A 20693-nucleotide genomic window follows, 5' to 3' on the forward strand; every position below is an offset into this window, starting at 1 on the left:
GTTTCTTATCTTGGTTATCTTGAAGCAATTTTGCAACCTTAGCTAATTAGCAACCTTACCCTACCATGTGGTGTTGAAGACAAGATTCAACATCCGATTGTGTCAACTGTCAAGATTGTAACACACTAACATGTGCCATTGACTTAGGGTGCCACCAAAATCCAAACACGCACCAGTTGTATAAGTACTACCTTCAATTTTTATCGTCATTTTCTTTTCTCCCCTTTATTTTAATACATTTAGATATTAATGTATAGAATGCTAAGGATTGTGTATCAAGCACTTAAGACCGCCCATTATAAGCCGATGGACGAAAATGTTATTGCAATCAAATTATAAGGAAAACAACAGTCATATAAGACTAAACATCCAGCTCGGTTGCGGCCTCTCACAATACGATTCTTTTATTAAAAAATGAATTTTTCTTCTATTAAAAATTAAAAAATTCATTAAATAGTAACAGAAATCAGTTTTGTAAGAATTTTATTTATAATTTGTAAAAATTTTAAATTTTCACAAACTATTAATAAATTTATTTTTAAAATTTTTTTTGCTAGTGGTAGTTAGGTGGAGAAAGATTATTACAAGAAGTGACATCACAAGAAAAAAAAGTAATTACAATACTAAAATCTTTCAAAAAAAAAAAAAAATAGTATCGCACAAGAAATGAGAGAAGAGAACGGAGATGATGGTGTTACTTTTGGTATTGATGATGGTAGAAGAGATAATGATGATGACAAGATATAATTGCATAATTGAAATAGTATAGGTAGAAATTATAACGATGACGCCAAAAAAGCCGGTGATAGTGATTATAGTAGTTGGTCTTATTGTAGAAAAAAAAAATTGAAAGGTTTAAAACCCCCACAAATTACAAATAAAAGTCCCACAATACTAATTTCTGTTACTATTTAAACAAAAGAGTCGTATTGTCCCAAAATTATTTTGTTAGAGGCTGAAATGTTCTTTTTTTTTGGGACAAAAATCGCCTTATACTTTAAAAAAATGGACAGAGACCGAATTAAGTGTTTACTCTCCTGTCCCCCACATAAAGCTAATATAGCAAAATTCCATTTACAAAGTTACTCGCCATATAAAGCTAATATGGCAAAATTCCATTTACAAAGTTAGCCGATAAATTCAAATTTATGAACATGCGCCTTTTATTAATCAGTTGCTTATTGCTTATCACACTAAACCAAACGATTATATGTAGCTGAGGATTAGGATGACTTAATCCTTTATAAGATCTTATAATCACATTTGGTACAAGTAATACACCTTTTACATGGCTAAATAAATAAAACGGCAATGTTTTGATGTCTAAACAATTATAATTGCTTATGATGTAAGCAAGGCTATTACATGACTAGTTTAGAAGTTTGTTAATGTATTGTTTTAAGAATTTAATTTTCATATATGGTCGGTTTTACACAAATAGTATTAATCGTGTACTATCACATAAGCAAAGGTAATTAATTTTCAATCTCATTCTTTAGAAGTTATTTAAAAACATAAGTTGGATTAGATGATTGTATAAAATATTTTGCACGATCAGTTCATCAAAATTAAACTCTTGTATTTAATATATTTGGGATAGTGGGATACAAATTAGGGATTCAAACTTATACATTTTCCTTCAAAAGAAATGCAAATATAACGATTCCTTCCGAACTAATCCAACTTATATATGGTGGTGGTTTTCTCTTACTTTTATACTTTAATATCAAAACCAACCCAATTTTAAGGACGAAAAGTTTTTGTAAGATCTAAAATAATATGGGAAAAAAGAGATGAAGCGGTAAGAAATCAAATGAAAAGATTCATATGATAGCTTGTTTGGTTGTTTAACAAAAGGGAAGACACTTCCACCAAAAGTTTGTGTCATTCTTTGAAAGAATCTTAATTTTACCCTGCCCCACATTATGAACTCTACTAAAAAAATACAACGTATAGAAGCTAAGAATAAAAGAGGGGTTAAGATTTCTTAAAACAACAGATGTATTTCTACAGAAGCTAACACAATCAAACAAGGGGTTGATACAGTGAAATCCTTTGATGAACTTCTTTTTTGTACAGAAGGGGAAAGACCCAGATTAGAGAAACATATACAGGAAGTGTGAAGCGTCTCATTTTAAGCTTGCACACCTCAAGTCAAGTAAGTTTAAGTAAAATGTTAATCAGAACATTGATTCAACCAGAAAAATTCATGCCGAAAAACGATTATGTTACCAAGATGATCCGATCATGCTGACTGCTGAGGCTCATTTTTCACTTCCAATTTTAAAATCCGAAAGAGGAGAAACTTCTCGAGCCTCAACTGCTGATGATGCTTCCTTCTTGTCAAACCCGAAAAAGGAGCAGTTCTGGAATGCATCCAAGCTGCTGGCTATTAAGCGGTTCAGACCACTAAGGCTATCACTCAGAATTAGATCTTCACTGTGATACTTGGTTGATGGTATATCCAGATCCAACGGTCCCAGAGAATCAGGCTGTAACATGATGATAGTAAAGAAAGATTAGGTCGGAATAAACTAACATATATGTATTCTGTAATATGTTCTTCAAAATCAGATGCCACTAAGTGTAAAAAAAGAAAGTTTCAAAAATGCAATAATGATTCAAAGATTTAAGTTCATAGAGCTAGTGTTGACAGATGGTTCAGAGTGCGGAACATATTCGTTATAACCCTATTTGTAGTTATTTAGGTTCTTGCAGCAAGGAACATACCCAATAGATATCCGCTAGTCCATTGAAATCTTTTGCTAATTGATGCTGGGCCTCTGCATCCGACTCACCACTATCCATATGGTCAGTTTGAGCAAAATCATCCACAAGCCTCTCTCTTTCAGGTGACAGCTGCAGTAAGAATGGAGAAAATTAAATCTTATTTAAATTTGCAAAGAATGTTTGATAGAAAACAAAAGGAAGAAGAGTCACCTTTTCAAATTTCTCGGACCCTCCAAGGACCACATTTTCAGAATCTAAGGTAGCAATTGGTGATAGACAAGTACCATCTTTATGAGGAATAGGATCCTTTTTAAATAAGAAAGCATCGCATGTCTCTTCACCATCCCATATGGAAGACATGTGGGATGCCATGGTCGGTTGTCCCATCCTGTCTTGGTGTCTAGAGATGTGAGCAGCAATAGCAGCATCGAAAGAATCACTACTGAAAGGAATTTGCTGAAGACCATGACAATTTTCAGCAATACGATTATCAACATAGTTATCTTCAAGATCTTGAGAAACTCCTGAAAGTAGGTCCCCCACACTAATGTTGGTAAGGCTGTCAGCCCACTCACCAGCTGACAGACCAGTTCCACTGCTTAACTTCATCTCATCCTGAATACAAACAAGTAGCATTATAGATATAGATGCTAGTAATTATACATCAGACATCATAACAAAACCATACAAACCCAACCAGAAACTTAAAAGCAAAGCTTTTTAGATCTTCACAATCTAAAAAGATGAGTGGATTATGCTCAAGATCTCAAGGAGAAATATGAAAATTTATGCAGAAGAGCCAAAGAAGTACAATAGGGTGAAAATCTACAGTATAATCTCAGAGCTAATGAAATAAAATATGAGAGAACAACAAATACCGCATCTTCCAACTGTCTAGTCACAGTTCTATCCCCAACATTTTTTCCACGCCATGGTACATTTGCTGTAGGATCACAGAAATCATCAGTTCTTGTATTCAGGTATTCACTGTTGTCTCTAGTATTAGGCAAAGCAGTGGAAGTAGTGCTAGCACAGTTTCTGATCATGGACGTTCCTCGTTCTTCAGAGAGCTCCAAGGAATGATTGTTAGTTGAAGGAATAGGGAGTGCTTCAGAATTCAGCATCTGACCCATAGTATTGTTCACACTATTGTTTGATAGTCCAAGCATGCTGCCAGTTACTACCGGGGCTTGCATATTTAATAACTCAAGCTCAGTGTTGGAAATCCAGCCATACCTTCACAGAATATATATAAATATTAGAATGTTGATATGGTTAGTTTTTCATACAAGGTTGAGGTGGCATGTCTTACTATTGATGTTTAGTTACTTCTTATATGAAAATAAAATCAAGAGAGCAACATGTAAATGAAATGAGGTACCTCAAACGAAATATGTGTGGACTTCCAATCATTGCATATATATCTGCAGCACTAAGAGTAGATTCCTGGGTCCATCTATGATAGTTTACCAAGTTCTCCCTTTGAGTACCATAGGGAAAAATCATTAATTCTCCCGTTGCTATGCTTGAATTCCCCCACTTACGGTTTAGATGTTCCAAAATTGATGATATCTTCTTTCTTGCACTAAGTGTAAGCTCCAGGTATGGGTTATGCTTATCCTAGGAGTAACAAAGAAAGAAAGAAGAAAAATGAATATGTAAATCGCTTTCTAAAGCACTTTTGCAGTACTACCGTAAGATGTTAGTTGGTTTTCTTTCATGCTCACCATTTCCAATGCTCTTCGAGTAGGTTCATCAATTGGGAATAATTGCAGCTTAAGTTTCATACTATTATGTACATTGTTATCTACATGATTTTGTGGAAATGTGGGCAAAGGGGGCAGTACATAATTAGCAGGATCAGAACATTTTTCTCCTGGACAAAGATGGAAGAATAAGTGTGAAATCGCAGAATAGCTATAGTAAGCCCTTTTGGGAGCAAAGATTAGATAAAGCTCTCATGGTAACAACTACCTAGATTATTCTCCTGGTCATTTTCAGCCTCCTTACCAGAGGAAGCTCGCTCCAAATGCTCAGCAGCATCTGCAACTAAAGAAACACCAGCAATTGCAGCCTTCTCCCACTTTTTATATGCTGCAGTTGTGATCACACCTGATAGATAGAAACATCAAAGAGTAAATTTCCGTTTATTTTTAAATGTAAAATAAGATACACGAATTTATTTTAGATCTATATTATCATATCTCAAAGGGGAAATGAAAAAGAATCACCAGATTTCTTTCGCTGCCTTGAGGGCTTCATGGTAATTGAATCTCCCTTTGTGTTACTACGGTTAACACCCATGTTTATGTTGCGCTTCAATGGTGGTTTTGAAGGCCCAAGCTTTAAAATATTTTGACTATCAACAATAACCAGTTTAACTGCACGAGGATCATTTACCGATGCTCTACTTTGATTTGAAACTGTGTTAGGAGCAGGAGGAGGACAGTTTACCGCCTGCAGAGGTTTCTTTTTTACGTTCTTCTTCCTGTCCTTCAAAAGTTGGTGCTCCTTCATGGCAACAAGTATAGGTGAGTTCCCAAACATACTAAGATATTCAAAATTAAAATGCAAAGACAAATGTATAGTCTTGACTAACCAAGGTTTCCACAAAAACTTTGAACCTTCGGGGCTTTAAGTGAAGCTTTGAGGCTTTGCAGCTGTACTTTTCTAATAAAGACCACCTGTGTCAAAGGTCAGATAATTTGAGGAGAGTATCTTAATCATTCCTAAGAAATTTTCAATGCAAAATTATCAATTGATATGATACTATTCCTCAAATCTTATTCAGGAATTTACTATGAAATGATAAAATTAAAAAGACGAATTAGATCTCTTCTACTTCTAAGCCATTCCGAATATATATATATATATATATATATATATATATATATATATATAACATATGCACTTCATTTGACAAAAACCCATTGAGACAGTTGTGTACCAGCGAAGCATTGCAGCATTGGTATCTTTTGAGTTTTTGGCATCTAAACACAATCCTGGACCAAGAAGTTTGTTCATCCGTCTCACAAGCCGATAGTAATAATGCCTGACCTGCAAATCATCATCCAGGAGAAACAAAGAGTGAAAAGTGGGAAACAACGAAGGCTATTAGCTTGGCAATAAAACCCAAAACTTATAAATGAGGGGTAAAAGATCATGTAGGCAAGCTGAAGCGGATGATAAAGCCTCGTAACAGGTACCTGATCCTTGTTTTTACTCTGCACACGGCAAGTGATTTTCTCGAAATTCTACATTTAAGAGTAATGCAATTAGTAATTATTAACAACAAAACAACCACAGGGAAAGCAAAATCAGTAAATATAAATATACCTTCCCAACTTGTCGTAACGCAGTGAAGAAGCTTTCCTCTTCTTGACGAGTCCAAGCAGCCCACTGCCTTGTCGGTTTCTTCGGAGCTACAAAAGACAAGGGAATGATACCTTTTACTTCTCAACCATGAAACATATTAATCATCAAAGCCTGACATCACTCGTAAGTCATAATGAAACAAATTAGGGACGAAAGTAAACAAGCAACCTGGCTGTTGAGTTGTGGTTGCATTTGAAAGAGATGAGGAAACAACAGGATCCGCATTTCGGATTGAAACAGCATTCTCCGGGTTAAGGTTAGTATCCGGATTAACCGAGATTTGTGCCTCAGCCTGCATTTTTTTTCACCCTAGTATATGCTCATTCTATGGTATTCAAATGCACCAAAGATACAAGATTTAGTTCCCTGTGATCAACAACAAAAATCAATTTTTTTCCCTGTGAATAAAAAATATGCCTCAGCTGCAACTCACTCGAATAACTCGTGGATCATAATTTTTTTTTAATTCAGGTACAGAGTCAAACTTCACAATGTAGCTTACAGGCACAGAAAAAAAAAGAATCCACACCTACTTAATTAATCATGCACATATAATTAATATTCACAAACATTAGAGTGTACTGAAATTATTTAAAAATAAATAAATTTAATTAAAATTGAAGTGAATTGTAAATCCAGAAAAGATACTAAGCTAACTAACAATAAAAATTGCATCTCAAAGAGGAATACGGTACCTTGAAGGCCAATATATCGCGAATTGATGAATTGCAGAGATGAAATTTGCGAGAAATTGCAATATGATTGGAGCAAGGAGGGTTAAGAAAAGAGGGGAAATTGAATATCTGGAAACCCTAACGCGAAGGGAGAAGAAGAAGAAGATGACGATAGACGAAGGAAGATCGACGAACCTGCACACTGTGTTCTTCAATGTTCTAAATCTAAACGCTTCGTTTCCAGTCTTTGAATTTTTTTTTTATTTTTTTTTATTTTTGGGCCTTATTATTTCTGATATAATAAATTAGGTATCAATTTAACATTATTAAATGATTTACTTTTTACTTTTATATATCTATATTTTAAAATAATTTTAATAAAATAAAATAATTAATTTTAATATACTGTAACTATACAATTTTTTTTATATAGGTATCTAATTACATAATATTATATCAGTAAAATAAATTTTTTTTAAACATATGAATTATCATTAAAAAATTAGATGTGGTTAAATAATTATATAAAAATTTTATATTACTAATATATTAAAATTAAATAAAAAAATAAACATCTAAAATTATTTGAACATTAATTAATTAGATAAATATATAAAAAAATTCTATTATATTATAAACTCTTAATAAGATCTAAAATGTGAAAAATTAAACTTTTGCATGTTAGATTAATTTGACTTTTTCAAAATGCAAGCTGTACTTAAAGTGAAGCATCTAAAAAGTTAAGGTGATAATCAATCCATTCCTTTATCAAGTTATAAAACGCATGCACAACTAGTTATATAATATGAAATCATTAACCCTTTTTTTTTTCTTTTATCAAAGATTCACATGTTTTATTTTATTATTGGATGGTATTATTTGTATCTTAAGTTGTGTATAACTCATGTTCAACTTAAATACAACTTAGTAAATAATTAAAAATTAATCATATAAACATCATTTTTCTTTATCATCTAAAATGCATCTTACACTCTAAATTACTCTTATTCAAGACTAATATATAAAGATAGATAAAATATTCACTATTTTTACAAACAACTAACTACCAAATCAATTATTCATAGGAAAATCCTATGGTGCTTACACTCAAAATCATCATGTGATGCTGATAATACGTGGTGCATTATAAGAGTGCCACATGTGTGAAAATTGTGCTACTTTTAGTACGCCGTTCATATTGGCATTGTGATGGAAGGTCAAGGGGTTTTGTTTCCGTTATTTTGATGGTAATTAATTAAGTATAATTAGTTGTTGCCTAATGAAAGTGGATTGGGCCGCGAAAAATACCGTGGAAATTGGGGCTTTTATCTTTTGATGGGAGGTACATTGGATAATTTGCATAAAATTATAACTTGGCCTTTAAATTACCACGATGACCAAGAAAAAAAAACCAACATAGTACTAATATAATAGATTCTCTAAAAATTTGTTTCTTTAATTCTTAATATATATGTTTAACCATTTCTTATTATGTGAGCATACAATCGAAAACTATATAACAATAATATTAATATAGAAATTGTTATTATTATGGAGAGAGATCAAGTAACATAGTTACTAAGAAGACATGGTTACTAAATTTTTATTATGAGTTGACAAAAATCAACCACAAAAATTTAACATTTTCACATTGGAACATTCTTAATGCATGGATATACTTATAAAAACTTTTTTTTGCAGTGAATGAAATAGTTGAGCACTTTATTATTGCAACCGGTTGAAAAGGAAGTCAATGTGATTGAGGTCACACATCACAACATATGTTAACCTTAATGTTCATAAGTTTAAATCCCTGTTTTGTGTACAGTCCATCATATTTTTTTTTTTTAGTTTTATGCATCGAGGATATTTATTTATAGGATTATGCCAAGTGTATATTAAAATTAGTCACTAATATAAAATACATGTTGTGGTATAAATATACGTTGAAAATAAATGTCAAAATTAATATTTTTTTATACTGAAATTCAATTTTTGTAAGTCAAAATTAGTATAATCTAATTAAAAATTCATATTTTATGTTTTGCATTTTTTACTTAATTAATAATTTAGAAGTCAAAATTAATATAGTCGGTATTTTATATTTTTGCAATTTTTTTTTTTGGTAAACATATTTTTGCAATTTTACTAAGTCAAATTTGTCTCTCATACTCTCATCAATATGACAAAAATAAATGTTGCTTTGAATGTTCTTTCAATTAGATATGAGGACTAAGGTAGAATGTTCTTATTGAAAAAAAATGGCCAACAAAGCTTATTCTACTTTGATGAAGACATTAAAAACTTCCTAAGTTACAATTCTACACCACTACCCAATATGTTACCACCAAAAAAGCCTGAATTTCTACAGCCTACTGTGCGACCCAATCCACTTCCATTAGACAACAATTTACTTATATCTAATTAATTACCATAAAAATAACGGAAGAGAGAATCCCTTGGCCTTTATCACAATGCTACTATAAATAACGTACTAGGGACAACATATTTTTATACACGTGGCAGTTTTATAATACACCACCTATTATCAGCATCACATGATGATTTTGAGTGTAAGCACCATAGAATTTCCCTTATTCATATATATATATATAAGTTAAACAAATTTGTTCTACAAATGTTGATAATTATTTTTAGGGTTATACTACGGTGTATATCAAAATCAGCCACTAAAGTCAGCCACCAATATAAAATACATGCTGGAATATAAATACACATTAAAAATAAATTAAACCACACATGTATTTATACATAAATACATTAGTGGCTAATTTTAATGACTGATTTTAATATACAAATAACATTTTTTGTTAAGTGATAAACGCTAATTGTATTATTTTTTTTTTCTTTTAGATTAGATTTTTAACAAAACCTCAAAAAACAAAAGACATTTGGTCAAAATAACATCTTCCCAACATTTTAGAGTTTTAAATAATTCTTTTATTTAGAAATTATTGATTTAAGTATTAATTAGTCACGCATTTTCCCACTTTTACAATTACACCCAAATTCAAAATGTTTGATAGGCGCAATAGGAGGGTATTTCCGGGAATCCAAAACTTGAATAAGCTGAAAACCCTAGCTATAAAATAAGTTCAGAGAGCCAAGTTCCTATCTTTCAGCAGAAACCCTAGCTAGCGCCCAAATCGCAACCCAGTCGGATCCCGCACTCAAATCCAGCAAGTACGATTTCGTGCACTCACGACGAATTTCAAAGTCTCTTTCTTTCGTTGACTATGTTCTATGAATTTTTTGTTAGTAACTAACTTTTGCAATTTGCTATGTTCTTTTCGGAATCAATTTTTCAGAAATGAAGGTCATTGCTGCGTATTTGTTGGCCGTATTGGGAGGCAACACTGCCCCTTCAGCTGATGATATCAAGAACATCCTTTCCTCAGGTCCCTATTTTCCAACATCTTAAATTCTTTTTATTTTTATTTTTTTTTATATTTTAAATATTTGAGCTGGTCAAGTGTTAGATGTATGAGTTGGATTTACCATGGTCAATTGTTTTATGAGTTAGATGTATGGTTTTCTTATTTATTATGTTATTGTAATAAAAAATGTTATTCGTACGCCAAAATCTGCTACTAATATCAGTCTCGAGTTTATTTATGTATAAATACATGTATGGTTTAATTTATTTTTAATGTATATTTGTATTCCAACATGTATTTTATACTGATGGCTGGTTTTGGTATACACGTAGCATAGTTGGAGATTTATTGTTATTGTTAATTTAGAGTTGAGAATCTGATTGGTAAAACATTGACTTTCATATAAGATATGTTACTGGAGTTAAATCAAGTTTGGTTGCATTTTCATATGTTAATTAACTCAGATGCATTAGTTGGTGTTTTATTCCTAATTATTTGATTTGTTGATTTGTTTATATTGTTTTGGTATTCAGTTGTAGTAGACATTACAGTTTTCTTCTCCATATAGAATTAAGTGTGTGTTTTTTTTTTCTTTTGAGACATGAAGTATAATGTATTGAAATCTTTGAATTGGAGTACATGTAACATTGAATTTTAAATCATTCGAGGATGCTCTTCCATGCTGTTGAATTGTTGACCACTTTTGTTTATGATTTATAGTTGGAGCTGAGGCTGATGATGGCATGATTGACTTGCTCTTGAGTCAAGTGGAGGGCAAAGATGTCACTGAGCTAATTGCATGTGGAAGGGAGAAGTTGGCTGCAGTGCCTTCTGGTGGCGGTGCAGTTGCTGTTGCTGCTGCTCCCGCCGCTGGAGGGGGTGGCGCTGCACCTGCTGCCGAAGCAAAGGAGGAAAAGAAAGTTGAAGAGAAGGAAGAGTCAGATGATGTAAGTTTCAATATTAAACCACTATTTGATTGGTATTTAGTAAATTCATGATTTGTTGCTGATTTATGTTTCTTATTCTTTCTACAGGATATGGGTTTCAGCTTATTCGACTAGAAAGATCTCAAGTGTTTCATGTGTACAACAACACATTTTCGGTTTTAGTTAAGAGTTTCAACCCAAATCAGAAGGTTTTGTTACTTAAGTTACACATACTTTTAGGTTTCATGGGTTTTGCCATTTTTCATTTGACTTGAGACGATGTAATGACACCAAAATGCCCTATATAATTTAGTCGTGTTTTGAATTTATGCTTATTATGGGTTTGCATTTATGCTCTTCCTTATTATGAAAAATAAGGCTTGCGGTATTTATCAGTTTTGCACTTTTGCTTTGTTCTCTCTGACTAGAAAACTAGTTCATTTAAATGCTTGTGCTGCTAGCATGCGATTTATGCACATGTCAATGGATTAGAGTATTGAGTTCAACGCATAAAACTTTGGAAAGTAAAGGGAATGTTTTTTTTTTAGGTAATAAAATGGAATTTTTTTAATATATTCAAAAAAGCTTTATAAACAATTCAACATCTCTATTTGATGATTCTTAGTAACATCTTCATTTTAAAATTTTGCAACTTCTACTAACAGTTTAGAATAAACGAAAATCAGAGGTGCTGGAGGACTGAGACTCAGATAATATATAGGTTCTACACTTTTTTCATGTTAATAGTGTCTTTTTGGGTTTATTTAAAAATGGATATATCTATATATTTTTATCTAAGTACAGAAATTTTGCAATGAATTAAATAAAAATGAAATCATTTGAAAAATTTAGTAAGTTATGTTCTCGGCTATGGATAATTTTTTTTTTATTAAATATTTGACGAGGTAGACTAGAGTGGTTGGTAAACGTTATTTAACAAGTAACAATCACTACTTTAGTAGTCCCTTAAGAATAAATAACACCGAATACAGTCAATATATGTCCAAAACTCCAGAAAAACACTTCATAAGAAAAGTCTTGCTTCATGTTTTGGACATGCATACATATTAAGTACAGTCTGGCAAGTCCTTGGCGTTGACATGGCTTATGAAGATTTGATGTGCAAAAATGTTTGAGAGTTTTTGGAAAGCAATCGGAATAATGGCAAGGTGATCGCGACTCGCCGAGTCTGAACTGCTTGGCTTGGAGACTGGTACATGAAGATAAGAGCCGCTCTTTGTACAAGGCCTGTTAAAATGGTTGTTATAAAGAAACTTAAAATTACTCATGTTGAAGCTTATTCGTCTGCCCAGCTTGTAGTGCCAGCAAGGACTGACCGACAGAATTAGCCGCACAAACCATGGACCTTAGGACTTCGGTACAGTGACATTTAGGATCTTAACATCTTGGTATGGCTTATCTGTCTTGTCTGTCTTCACTTTCTCTATAGACTGTCAAAGATCAAAGTTTTTTATTGGTTAGTTTCTTTCGGACTGCAGGTTCTCAATAATCAAATACCTAAAAATAAATGGTAACCTAATATATTGTAGACAATAACTTAAGCGAGAACATTTATTGAGAAATCTAAGGAAAATGATTAAATTACACTTAAAAGCTCAAATCACAACATGGAAATTATTTTGCAAGTGAATCAGAATAGGAGCATGCAAGCAAATCCCTTAATAAACAGTGCTGAATAATTTATTGCATTAAATGATTATGATTATACAAGAATTGAAGTCGATGTACCTGAACAACATCCATTCCCTTCACAACTCTACCAAATACAGAATGCTTGTTGTCCAACCAAGGAGTGGCTACTGTGGTGATAAAGAACTGGGAACCGTTCGTATTCGGACCAGCATTTGCCATTGACACCGTGAAAGGCCTATCATGCCTTAGACTGCGAGAGAAAAAGATATTTGCTTTATGTCCCATGAACTAAACCATAACAGGAAATTCCAAAGGCCATCAGCACAAAGGTAATCATTCTATTGAGAACAGAATCAATATAGCATCTCGTTGACATAATAACATTATAAACAAAAATAATGACCTTTTGTGAAATTCATCCTCAAATTCCCTCCCCCAAATGGACTGCCCACCAGTGCCATCTCCTAAAGGATCTCCCGTTTGTATCATGAAGCCCTTGATGACACGATGAAAAATAAGATTGTCGTAATAACCATTCCGGCAGTGAGTTGTAAAGTTCTCCACAGTTTTTGGACATTCCTCTGGGTATAATTTCATATGAATATCACCCATGGTGGTGTGTAGAATCTGCAAAGGAATAATTGGAATTGTAAAGCTCTTTATCAGGGAAAGAGGTGACCAATGGGATTTGAAAAAAAAAACTTATAAAAAGAAAAACCACACAAACGAAACCCAGTCTCCTTTCTGCTATCAAGTAGCAATTTAAAAAAAAAAAAAAAAAAATAAAAAAGAAAGAAAGATAGAGAAGAATAAGAGACAGGTTCTGATACACATAAGGTTGGTTATTTGTACACATTGTGTGTGTGTGCCTCTTTTACATACTAACATAGATAACTCACCACATTGTCAGGAAGTGAGGTTGTCGCAGTCTTTCCAATATCTGAAACTGCCAAAAGCTCATCAGCAGGAGGCTTTTCATTAAACACATCTCTTCCCTTAGTTGCATCTTCAGGCTCTTCTGGTTCTCTCCGACTGATACATGACAAACTCCAAAACTTAGATACAATAAAGAGTTATATTTTGCATGTTATATGACTGATGATATGCAGGTAAAAAAAGTACAGCCTCAATGTACTGAGAAAAATGCAATGAAACCCACTCCACATGAGATAATACACGGAATTATAACACTACTACATAACTTTGGACGATAAACCTGGGGTAAAATTCGGGTTTTATCACTATCAGGATCTTCTATACCTGAATAAATATATCCTGTGCTTTTTGAAAGCACAACACAGGAGAGTGGGGTCTGTCAAAGGCTCTTTGCTTTCATTGGCATTAGCAGCAGCTGAAGGAATCCTTCTTACTTTTTTACTACTTTGATCACCTTGATATAATGCAATCCTTAAGAACCTATCATTATTCTCCACCTTTCCAAGTATTCGAGCAACTTTGTTGGTGTGCAAGTTAATAATCTATAAACATAAAGAAGATGAAATACACATTAGCGAATGAAGTTTCATCCACTCACCTCACGGTATCAATAAGCAAACAAGGAAAACTTATGTAGTTATGTATGTGGAGAGATCAGATAACTTGAAAAGGTGAAATAGTTGCACAGATCAAGAATTGGCTCTAATCTATAAGGTAAGTAAACAGGAAAAAAAATCTTACTTTAATCCCAAGCAAGGTTGCATATATAATAAAATTAGAACTTTCATCAAAAACTGCGTTGGGCAATGGAGCACTTTCTGTTTTCTCTATCTCCTTCTCGACAGCCATCCTTCGGCCAAAATCAATGGCTTCCAGCCGGTATAATGGAGCATCGCTTCTTTGAAGATCTTGAGCAACCTATCAGTAAAGCAATTCATTCTGTAACACATGTTCATAAAGAGCACAAGATTCAGGGAAAATTTCTGTTAAATTATTACCTCCAAAGATTCATCATAAACTCTTCTTAGTTTACCCGTTCTGAACCAAAAGACACGTATCCTGCGGTCAGGCGATGTGATAGAAAATTGTTTACCATCCGGGCTGACCTAAAACATTGTGAAATACATTGAATGAATACCAGTAACAGTAAACTGTAAACTGAACAAGTAGTGTCTTGATTGCATATATGGTAACCAAAACTATGGGTTATGTTTGGACAAGAAAAATACCTCAATAGCTGAAACAGAAGTCTTGCATTTTACTATTTCAAAGAGGTTAGTATCACTCTTCAGCTTAAAATTGACCCTAAAAGCACCATAAAGGAGAACAAATAGAATGAGAATTTGAGAACAAATAAAACACAGACTTTGTAATGTTTGAAATCACGTAATCCATACAGTACAACAATAAAGGAGTGCCATAGCACTACAAAGGGTTTGGATTACCTAAAAATTTGTAAATGTTTTGGCATAATTGTATGTGAATTGATTAATATAAATAGATGGATGAAGTAGAAGTTAACAGTAAGCACATACTCATCTTCTGGGAATTGAAGCGTGGTGGGGCTCCAGTACTCAATGATCCCCTTTGTATCAGCAGAAATTACAGAATCATATACAGGATTGTACCTCATAACTTTAATAGGAGCCATATGTATCTACACATAGAAGCAAGGAATGACACAATTATGTAACTAACTGTGGAAAATGAAAGTAACACATTTCGAAGTCAGCTACCTCTTTGGAAATGATAGGGTCATTTGAACCCGATCGAGCATCATATATGTGCACAAAAGATGAGTTCCTATCACTAATGGCAAGCCTAGCTTTGACATCCCCTTGTTTGTAAACCCATTCCACAGCACCGGGGATATATGGCAAACGAATCATTACCATCATGTCATAGTTCACTACGTCATATACTTTGACAGAACGGTCATGTGATATGGTACAACATAGCAGACCATCAATACTAACCTGCATAGCTGAAATAAGTCATGGTTGACAACAAGCAAGCAATAATTGAAGTGATAATCAATTAACTTACGGCTAGACCTTCAATCGGACCGAGATGAGATCTGAAGTGTTTGGCAAACTCAATACCAATGGGCCTTTTCTTCCAAAATTTCAAGTGCCCTGACAACAATGTTTAAGTGATATTAAAATTAGCCAAATATACCTAATCTTAAATCATTATACATAATTATGATGAATTACTAACTAGTTACACAAAAATCTAACTTTAAAGTAGAATTAGCAACATGTCGTACCATCAATACTTCCAGTTATGAAGAATTCGGCAGCTGAAACAGCAACATGCGTAACCACATCGCGGTGCATATAACTTTTCTCGTACCTGTAAAAGAACGGAAAGAACAATTGCATCAAAGCTCAGAGAGTGAGTGAGTTTCTAAAACCCTAATTGGAAAAAGAAAAGTACGGTTGAGAGAGAGAGACATGTTGGCGGAGGGGAGAGCGTCAAGGTAAGCCTGCTCGAACTGGAGGGGACGCTTGGGGCGGGCTCGAGGGGCTGGGCCGGGTCCGATGGCGGGCTCTTCCTCAGTTACATTACCGGCAGTGCCATTCTCATGTTCCTCCATCTTTGTTCTGTTTCTTCTTCGTCTTCGAAGCAGAGAATAACGAAAGGAAAGTAAGATGCTGAGCTGAACAATGAATCAATAATAATAACAAAAGGTTTATGTGATTATGATGGAGATGCTATGCTACAATGGAGACCAACTACTACAATTCTACAAAGATGCTTCTTCCACTTCCACCTTCGAATAATTCACTACTTGAGTACTTGCCACTGGGAAGGAGGGAACTGAACTACACCTAAAACGGCACGTCGTTTTGGTGGTTTTTCCATAGGCAAAGCTAAACCGACTAACATATGGAACCATGTAACTTTTCAGCCCAATATTCATTGATGAAGAATAGAAGTATTGGGCCTAGGCCCAATTATAACAGAGGGGATGATACAAAAAAAGAGAAATAAGCACAAAACAGGCCTGGCAGAGACAGCCCACGCTAGCTAGCCTCTCCTTTCCTTGTGGTGTTCTTCCTGTTCATGGTCTCGTCAAACCACAGAGGAGATGCACTGCAAATATTTTCCATATGAACCTGAGGGGTAGTTTTAAGGTTAGAATTGCTCATCACTGGGAGAGTGGAAGAGCTCAAAACATGAATCTAGTTAAGAAAGAAGCAACACCAAAAAGCAAAAGGTACTTGCTTGGTTGCATTCAATACATATTAAAAATAAGTTAACAAACACATATATTTATACATAAATATATAGTAATTTGATGGTACAAATAGCATTGTAATACTCTATTATATAAAGTATACTGAAATTTGGTTACAATAAAAGTAGTTACTAGTTTACTACTACATATGCCACAAATGCTTTAGCTCTTTGAATTGCAGAGACGAGTGTGTGTCCGTTTCAGTGATTCTCCATTGCTGCTCTTGCTACTATACTCAACACGAATACACGATATCATTCTGATCCTCTCTCTCTCTCGTTTGTTAAGTTGCCCGTTTGGCACAGTTGACAAAATGAGTCACTGAAACCAACACGCGCTCCTACGCGCTTTTCTCTACACACACCCTCTCTGCTTCCATAGCACGTGAACCTCACCTCTCTCACTATATCAAACGCGCCACGACCCCGCTAAATAATCATTGTGAGAGTGTAACGAATAAACGAACCCAGCGTTGCATGCTGCAACGCACGCACACATTTGCACCATATCACCATCATCATTACATTCTTTTTTTTTAAATCTTTTTTTTTTCACTCACGCACACACACAACTCTCATATATAATCTCTTCATCTTCCTAACATGCTCTCACCTGAAACAAAGTGTGGCTGATAATGGTGAACACTACCACCATTGCAGCAGGTTCCGATGAATTACAAGTCGGTGGATTCCATGAAATCCTTCACTCCATGCTCCCACCTGATTCCCCCGTTCAGCTCAAATCCGTTCGCATTGCAATGGTATCATCATCATCGTAATAATTACTTAATTATTAGCTTTTTTTTCTTCATGATTAAGATGTCAATTAATTGAACTACGAATCAATGAATGAATGAATGAATGTGATTAATTAATTAACCAGGTGAGTGAGATTGACAGAGAGGAGAATCTGGTTTCGTTGAGGTACCCAAGCCTTCACTCTCTTCGCACTCACTTCACTAATCCCAACTTCGGAAAACCCGAAGCCAAGAAGATTCCAGCGCTCGACGAGAAATGCGTTATGGATTTCAATTCCGCCGTGAAAGCACTCTTCAGGATAGTCCCGATCCTCGAATTCGTCGAAAATAGAGAGTCGTGGGCCTTTTGGGCCTCGCCGGAAGAAAAGCCCATTGCCACCGCCGGTGGAGGAGCAAATAGTACAATAGCATGCAAGCAAGGTCGGTGCTGGTCTCACCTCAAGTTCACGGGAATGCTTCAGTGGGGCCAACGACGCCACGTTCGCTTCTTGGGCCGCCATGAGGCCCAATTACGGCCCAATCAACTTCAACTAGCTACCGTTGATGACACGGAGGAGAACAAGAAGAGAAACGGAAGAGATCAAGAAGACGAAGGAGAAGAAGAAGAAACGAAGACGAAGAAGAAGTTGACAACTCGTCAATGCAATGCGATTGTTGTAACCGCAAACGACGTCGTTTCGAATCATGCATCGAACAGAAACACCAAAGCGAAAAACAAGCGCCGGAAAATCGCCATTGATAGATGGTCAGTTCAAAGGTATATAACATAATCAGAATCATATCATTAAGTGTTATTATTCGTTTTTCGTTTGATTATTGAAATTTAAGTATATCTCATTGTAATTAGTCAGAGTCATAAGTGCACTTCAATTTAGTAGTGAAATTATTATTTGTTTGTTGATTTAATTATTGGAATCAATTGATTTAATTGATGTTCGTAGGTATAAGACTGCGGAGGAGAATATGTTGAGGGTCATGAAGGAGAAGGGGGCAGTGTTTGGGAACCCAATAATGAGGGCAGAGCTGAGATCAGAAGCAAGGAAGTACATTGGGGACACTGGTTTATTGGACCATTTGCTCAAGCACATGGCAGGCAAGGTGGCACCAGGCGGAACTGAGAGGTTCCGGCGGCGCCACAATGCCGAGGGCGCCATGGAGTATTGGCTGGAGAGTGCTGATCTCGTCGATGTCCGGCGCCAAGCAGGGGTTCAGGACCCTTACTGGACTCCTCCTCCTGGTTGGAGCATTGGTGATATTATCATTTCTCCACATGATCATGTTCTTGCTGTTGCTCAACTCAATGAGATCAAGCAGGAAATTCTTCAGTTGAAGCAGTAATTACTACTTAATTCATTGATTCAGATTTAAGCCCATAATTAGTATTGTTTCCTAAATTGTGAGATGGTAAGTCATTTATTGATTGATTGATTATGCATGTAACAGGGAAATGAGGGAGCTTGCAGCAAAGAAGGGAGAGGAAGCTTTGGCCACCACCCCTACTTCATGCTTGTCCAATTTACAGTCCGAGGAGAATGCTTCCTTGGGTCCAAAGCAGGTGAATTCTGCATGAATGCATCCGTGTGCATACAATAAGGCTTAGTTAATTAGTGCTAATTTCTAAGCTTAATTATTTGTACATGAAATGTGATGCTGAACTTTGATGACATGCATACACCAGAGAGACACTTCTTGTTTTTGTTTTTTCCTAAATTGTCCAAGGTTGGTTAGTATATAGTTTTAACTTTTAATGTACACTTAATTTTGTGAATTCATAATAGCCTATTTTGGAATCTCATGTGAGTGTTACATAGAAAGTGTGTTGCTTTTAACATCTTAGGTTATTTGTCAAATTTCAGGAGATCTATGTAGAGTTGGTGAATAAGAAGGTTAAAATTGAGGAACAACTGAAGGAAATTTCCCTCACTTTGAGCACCATGGCGGTAACATAATAGCCATTAGTTTATCAGTACTCTTCATTTTGCATTGGGTTTTGGGTTGAATGAATTTTGATTAGTACTACCTGCAAAGAGTTGCACAAAATGAACAGTAGTAAAACTCTTCTAGTTGAAAGTAATGAATCCTATTTGCTTGACACTGCTGCTAATGGAAGGCATTTGATGCAGGAGCAACTAGGGATGCTGAAGGAACCAACAATGTCAGAATCAGCAAATTCAGGGGATGATGCACTGATGCAAGAAAAAAGCACTGAAAATATGGAAAGCTTGGTAAGTGGCTTCCAAATTTGCAAGCCAAAAGGGGTATTTGTGTGGCCAAATAGGGATGTGTTTTCTCCAAAGGTTGATTCTATTGTCCCCATTGATGAAAACCATCCAGCTTCCAAACCCAACACTGAACACTTGTCAATGCCAATGCCTAACCTTTATTCCCATGTTAAGCCATTAGCAGAGAGACGCCCTTTGAGCAACGCTACTTTGACCCATGTCTTTGGGGCCTTTTCCCCTTGCTTTTCTCCACCATTAGACACCCCATGATCCCAAAAATTATTAACCTTATAAAGAAACCCATGATCTCACCCCTAGAGTAATATTGGCAAAGTCCCTAATACACCACACAATTTATATTTGAAGGAAAGAAAGCTCACCCTTTTTTTACTTTAGCAAAATTGAGTTAAGAAACTACACTTCATGGACATTAGTACCAGGTGGTAAGTACTTGGTCTTACATAATTGAGTTTATTATTTGCTTGTAAAAATGATCACAACTATAGTCATACTTTAAAATTAAACAAGCCAATTTTGGGATAATCAGTGTAGCAAACAGGCTTTTCTTCCGGTGGTTACTTTATTAATTTCCCTCACCAATTGTGCTGCTGGATCATGTTTTCTATTTAGCTCGTGTTAATTTTTCTATATATAAAAACAGAGAATCTTGCATATGCACCAGAAATAGAAGTCTGAACACATATTTCTCCGCCACTGTCGTAAGGCAAAGAATAACCAAAAAAAAGTTGTTAGATTCAAGAAATATAATCCATTCAGT

At 34.8% G+C, this 20693-nt stretch overlaps 4 protein-coding genes across 7 annotated transcripts; 2 read left to right on the plus strand and 2 right to left on the minus strand.

Annotated features, from left to right (window-relative positions):
* Positions 1-1983: 1983 nt before the first annotated feature.
* Positions 1984-7067, minus strand: TKI1 (TSL-kinase interacting protein 1). 3 transcript variants are annotated; one of them, XM_088500736.1, is made up of 14 exons: positions 6801-7067; positions 6274-6471; positions 6067-6152; positions 5937-5984; positions 5678-5787; positions 5330-5414; positions 4962-5241; positions 4705-4842; positions 4458-4606; positions 4112-4350; positions 3609-3966; positions 2941-3345; positions 2731-2859; positions 1984-2492 (listed from the first exon to the last, which is right to left on the minus strand). In XM_088500736.1, the coding sequence occupies exons 2-14, from the start codon at positions 6401-6403 to the stop codon at positions 2265-2267; spliced, it is 2385 nt and encodes a 794-aa protein (XP_088356862.1). In that variant the 5' UTR covers positions 6404-6471; positions 6801-7067; the 3' UTR covers positions 1984-2264. The 3 variants fall into 3 exon arrangements, with proteins under 3 accessions (XP_088356862.1, XP_088356865.1, XP_088356863.1); XM_088500739.1 differs by having other exon boundaries at positions 4741-4842; positions 6801-7015; XM_088500737.1 differs by having other exon boundaries at positions 6274-6503; positions 6801-7000.
* Positions 7068-9837: 2770 nt separating this feature from the next.
* Positions 9838-11438, plus strand: LOC107624788 (large ribosomal subunit protein P2B). Of its 2 annotated transcripts, none has more exons than XM_016327282.3 (4): positions 9838-9983; positions 10109-10198; positions 10898-11124; positions 11212-11438. In XM_016327282.3, the coding sequence occupies exons 2-4, from the start codon at positions 10111-10113 to the stop codon at positions 11236-11238; spliced, it is 342 nt and encodes a 113-aa protein (XP_016182768.1). In that variant the 5' UTR covers positions 9838-9983; positions 10109-10110; the 3' UTR covers positions 11239-11438. The 2 variants fall into 2 exon arrangements, with proteins under 2 accessions (XP_016182768.1, XP_020968930.1); XM_021113271.2 differs by having other exon boundaries at positions 9913-10016.
* A 597-nt stretch (positions 11439-12035) lies between these two features.
* CYP71 (cyclophilin71) lies at positions 12036-16549 on the minus strand. The gene is made up of 13 exons (XM_088500740.1): positions 16149-16549; positions 15962-16047; positions 15739-15827; positions 15429-15668; positions 15228-15349; positions 14922-14997; positions 14691-14798; positions 14434-14610; positions 14017-14234; positions 13656-13788; positions 13160-13383; positions 12853-13006; positions 12036-12554 (listed from the first exon to the last, which is right to left on the minus strand). The coding sequence occupies exons 1-13, from the start codon at positions 16289-16291 to the stop codon at positions 12471-12473; spliced, it is 1854 nt and encodes a 617-aa protein (XP_088356866.1). The 5' UTR covers positions 16292-16549; the 3' UTR covers positions 12036-12470.
* Positions 16550-17113: 564 nt separating this feature from the next.
* On the plus strand, positions 17114-20523 carry SWI1 (SWITCH1). Its single transcript, XM_016347535.3, has 6 exons — positions 17114-17696; positions 17819-18450; positions 18635-19027; positions 19137-19248; positions 19550-19633; positions 19817-20523. Exons 1-6 carry the CDS (start codon positions 17571-17573, stop codon positions 20183-20185), a joined length of 1716 nt encoding a protein of 571 aa, XP_016203021.1. The 5' UTR covers positions 17114-17570; the 3' UTR covers positions 20186-20523.
* Positions 20524-20693: the final 170 nt, after the last annotated feature.

Source organism: Arachis ipaensis, chromosome B1, assembly GCF_059453495.1.
Source record: "Arachis ipaensis isolate K30076 ecotype BB chromosome B1, ASM5945349v1, whole genome shotgun sequence".
Lineage (NCBI taxonomy): Eukaryota > Viridiplantae > Streptophyta > Magnoliopsida > Fabales > Fabaceae > Arachis > Arachis ipaensis.